The 3,516-nt window shown below is 42.3% G+C and overlaps 1 protein-coding gene across 1 annotated transcript; it reads right to left on the minus strand.

Moving 5' to 3' along the window:
* Window positions 1-1,477: 1,477 nt before the first annotated feature.
* LOC142470903 (olfactory receptor 11A1-like) lies at window positions 1,478-2,386 on the minus strand. The gene has a single exon (XM_075577712.1). It carries the CDS (start codon window positions 2,225-2,227, stop codon window positions 1,478-1,480), a length of 750 nt encoding a protein of 249 aa, XP_075433827.1. The 5' UTR covers window positions 2,228-2,386.
* Between the last annotated feature and the right edge of the window lie 1,130 nt (window positions 2,387-3,516).

The following is a 3,516-nucleotide window of genomic DNA, read 5'->3' on the forward strand; positions in this document are numbered from 1 at the left end:
GGGGGGGGGGGGTACTGTAAGGGTTCAGGGGGCACGTCCAGCACAACATGCCTCCTCGCTTACCCCGGTCCCCGCAGCCGCTGCTGCTCCATCTCTCCCTCCTGCCCGGACACTTGCTGGCCCCTCCTCTTTCCCCGTGCTGGCTGGGTCTCGCTTGGGCCACACGTGCCAGCCCTACAGCATTACAGGGCGCACGCGGACCCACTATTCTTGTGGGCAGTCTCCTGTGTCTGTCTCTGCTCCCAGCCATCGCGGGACGCCGTGCAACGCATGCAAGCAGCGTAACCGCCCCTAATCCTTCCCCTTGGCTCTTCTCCCTATCCCTGCTGTTCCAGGGACACTCCCCCGCTCCCCCCTTCTCCTTTGGTCCTTCCTCTGTATTTAGTTCCTGTCCCCGCATCCAGTAAGTGCTCAGCATAATCTTCTGTAGCTTTGTACTGTCTGGTTTTGTGCCTTGCTCTCCCTCGTATTCCCAGTCTCCTTGTTCCTGACCTGGTCTGGCTACATACCCTCTCTGGATTTTGACCCCTAGCTTTGGACTCGTCTATGCTTACCTCTCCTCCTCGGACACGGCAAACGGACATTCATTACGCGGCTCTCATTACTCCCAAACCATTGGCTTACGGACCCGACTACGCTTCTCTCTGGAACCCAGGATCTGGCAAGTACCTGCCTAACCTTTCTCTACAGCCCAAGATCTGTCTACACTCAATACCACACTCCGGGCACCCCCCCCCCCCCCCGTTGCTGCGGATGTGTGGGTTCTCCCTTCTCCACCTCAATACTGGGGTCTTGTCAGGTTTGCGGGCAACACGATCGTTACAGGCAGTTAAAATGTGGAATTCATTACCCATGGAGACTGTGATGGCAGATACAATAGATTTGTTCAAAAAAAGGTTGGACAACTTTTTAGATGGGAAAGGTTTACAGGGATATACCAAATAAGTATACATGGGAATGATGTTGATCCAGGGATTATCCGATTGCCAATTCTTGGAGTCAGGAAGGAATTTATTTTTCCCCTTATGAGATATCATTGGATGATATGACTCTGGGTTTTTTTCCCCCTTCCTCTGGATCAATAAGTAAGTATAGATATAGGATAAAGTATCTGTTGTCTAAATTTAGCATAGGTTGAACTTGATGGACGTACGTCTTTTTTCAACCTCATCTACTATGTAACTATGTAACTATTTTACTATGTAAGAGACACATGTAAATGGTTATAGAAGCTAACTAAACTAAACTTGTTACATATTGGTTTATATCAGTTCAGCATTCGTTATACAATCGATAAATTCAGAATGGTGTTGCTAACAGAAGGAGAATCCAATCTATAACTTAATTAGCAACTTAATCCCCATTGTTTTGTCCTGTCAGCCTTAGATGACTCTCTTCAATCCTTAACCCCAAATTATAAACTACAGGTTAACAGTATATCCCCTTTTTGCATTAGATTAGAACTGATATCTTTGTATCACCATCCAGTACATTTCCTCAGAGCTGCTCTGATCTCCTGATTTCTCAGACTATATATTATGGGATTGAATAATGGAGTCACTACCGTATACAGCAGAGATAGGACCTTGTTTAGGTTCTGTAAGTGTCCTTTGGATGGAACCATGTATTTTGCAATCAGCGTACCATAATACACACACACAACTGCTAGATGAGAGCTGCAGGTGGAGAAGGCTTTCTGTTTCCCAGTGGTGGAGGGAATCCGGAGAATGGTTAGTGAGATATAAACATATGTTAAAAGGACGAACACAAATGGGAAAATAATTATAAGGGTAGATAGCACAAAAGCAACTACTTCCACAATGGAAGTATCTGAGCAAGACAGTTCTAACAAAGGACCAAACTCACAGTAGAAATGATCAATGACATTGGAGCCACATAATTGTAATTCACATACCAGACATGCTGCAATAAGTGAAAACGTAAACCCTAACAACCAACACAGAGTAACTAAGGTATAGCATAGCTTGGAGCCCATAATGGTTGAGTAATGCAATGGGTTACAGATAGCCAAGTATCGGTCATAAGACATCACTGTGAGAAGAAAGCATTCAGCGGTTAATGAAACAGAATTGAAGAAAAACTGTGTTATGCAGCTAGTAAGAGAGATTGTGGCCCCTTCTTCCAATATAACCTTCAGCATTTGAGGCACAATATTTGTGATGAGTAAGATGTCAGATACAGACAGATGACCAAGGAATAAATACATTGGTGAGTGGAGCTGCTGACTGGTTGATACTAATCCAATGATTAGGATGTTTCCAGGAATTGTTACAATGTATACCGTAAGTAGCAAAAAGAAGAAAAATATCTTGAGGCCGTGAAGATCTGGAAATCCCAAAAGCAGGAATTCTCTGACTGTAGTCTGGTTGTCCTGACTCGTTGACTGATGCGGATAAAAGTTGGATCTCAAATGGATTGGCATCTTCCCTGTATCATTTCAAAGAGACAGAGGTCAGTGTAACACACATTACAGTACATTCAGTTATACAGATTTTAAGGATCGCCTAATCTGTCATTACTGGATCATTAGAAATCTTAACAGTAACAGTGTATCCATGGTTTAACACATTTGCATCAATCATCATGTACAGTAGAGCAGAGTTACATAGTTACATAGTAGTTGAGGATGAAAAAAGACGTACGTCCATCAAGTTCAACCTATGCTAAATTTATACAACAAATACTTAATCCTATATCTATACTTATTGATCCAGAGGAAAGTAAACAAAAAACCCCAGTGTCAAATAGTATCATCCAATGATATCTCATAAGGGGAAAAATAAATACCTTCCCGACTTCAAGAATTTGCAATCGGATAAATCCCTGGATCAACATACTTCCCATTTATACTTATTTGGTATATCCCTGTATACGTTTCCTTTAAAAAAGATGTCCAACCTTTTTTTGAACAAATCTATTGTATCATCACAGTCTCCATGGGTAATGAATTCCACATTTTAACTGCCCTTACTGTAAAGAACCCTTTCCTTTGTTGCTGGTGAAATCTCCTTTCCTCCAACCTTAAGGACTGCCCCCGAGTCCTTTGCACTGCTCTTGGGATGAATAGTTCTTTTGAAATTTCCTTGTACTGTCCCCAAATATATTTGTATATAGTTATCATATCCCCTCTTAGACGCCTCTTTTTTAATGTAAATAAATCTAATTTAGCTAGCCTCTCCTCATACGTTAGATTGTCCACTCCCTTTATTAATTTGGTGGCTCTTCTCTGCACTCTCTCTAGTTCCATAATGTATTTTCTAAGGGATCGTGCCCAAAATTGTACTCCATATTCAAGGTGTAGTCTTACTAATGCTTTGTAAAGGAGCATAATTATGTTTACTTCCCTTCTATCCATTGTCCGTTTAATGCAAGATAAGATTTTGTTTGCCTTTGCTACTACTGTATGACTTTGGGCACTATTTCTAAGCCTGCTGTCTATAAACACTCCTACAGCAGCGGCAGCTTTTATTCGAGTAAAAGCCGCCGGCTGCATGC

This window comes from Ascaphus truei, chromosome 20 (genome assembly GCF_040206685.1).
Source record: "Ascaphus truei isolate aAscTru1 chromosome 20, aAscTru1.hap1, whole genome shotgun sequence".
Taxonomy (NCBI): domain Eukaryota; kingdom Metazoa; phylum Chordata; class Amphibia; order Anura; family Ascaphidae; genus Ascaphus; species Ascaphus truei.

Excerpts from the sequence above, each read along its gene's own strand:
- LOC142470903 (XM_075577712.1), bottom strand. The coding sequence starts at position 2,227 with ATGTATTTATTCCTTGGTCATCTGTCTGTATCTGACATCTTACTCATC.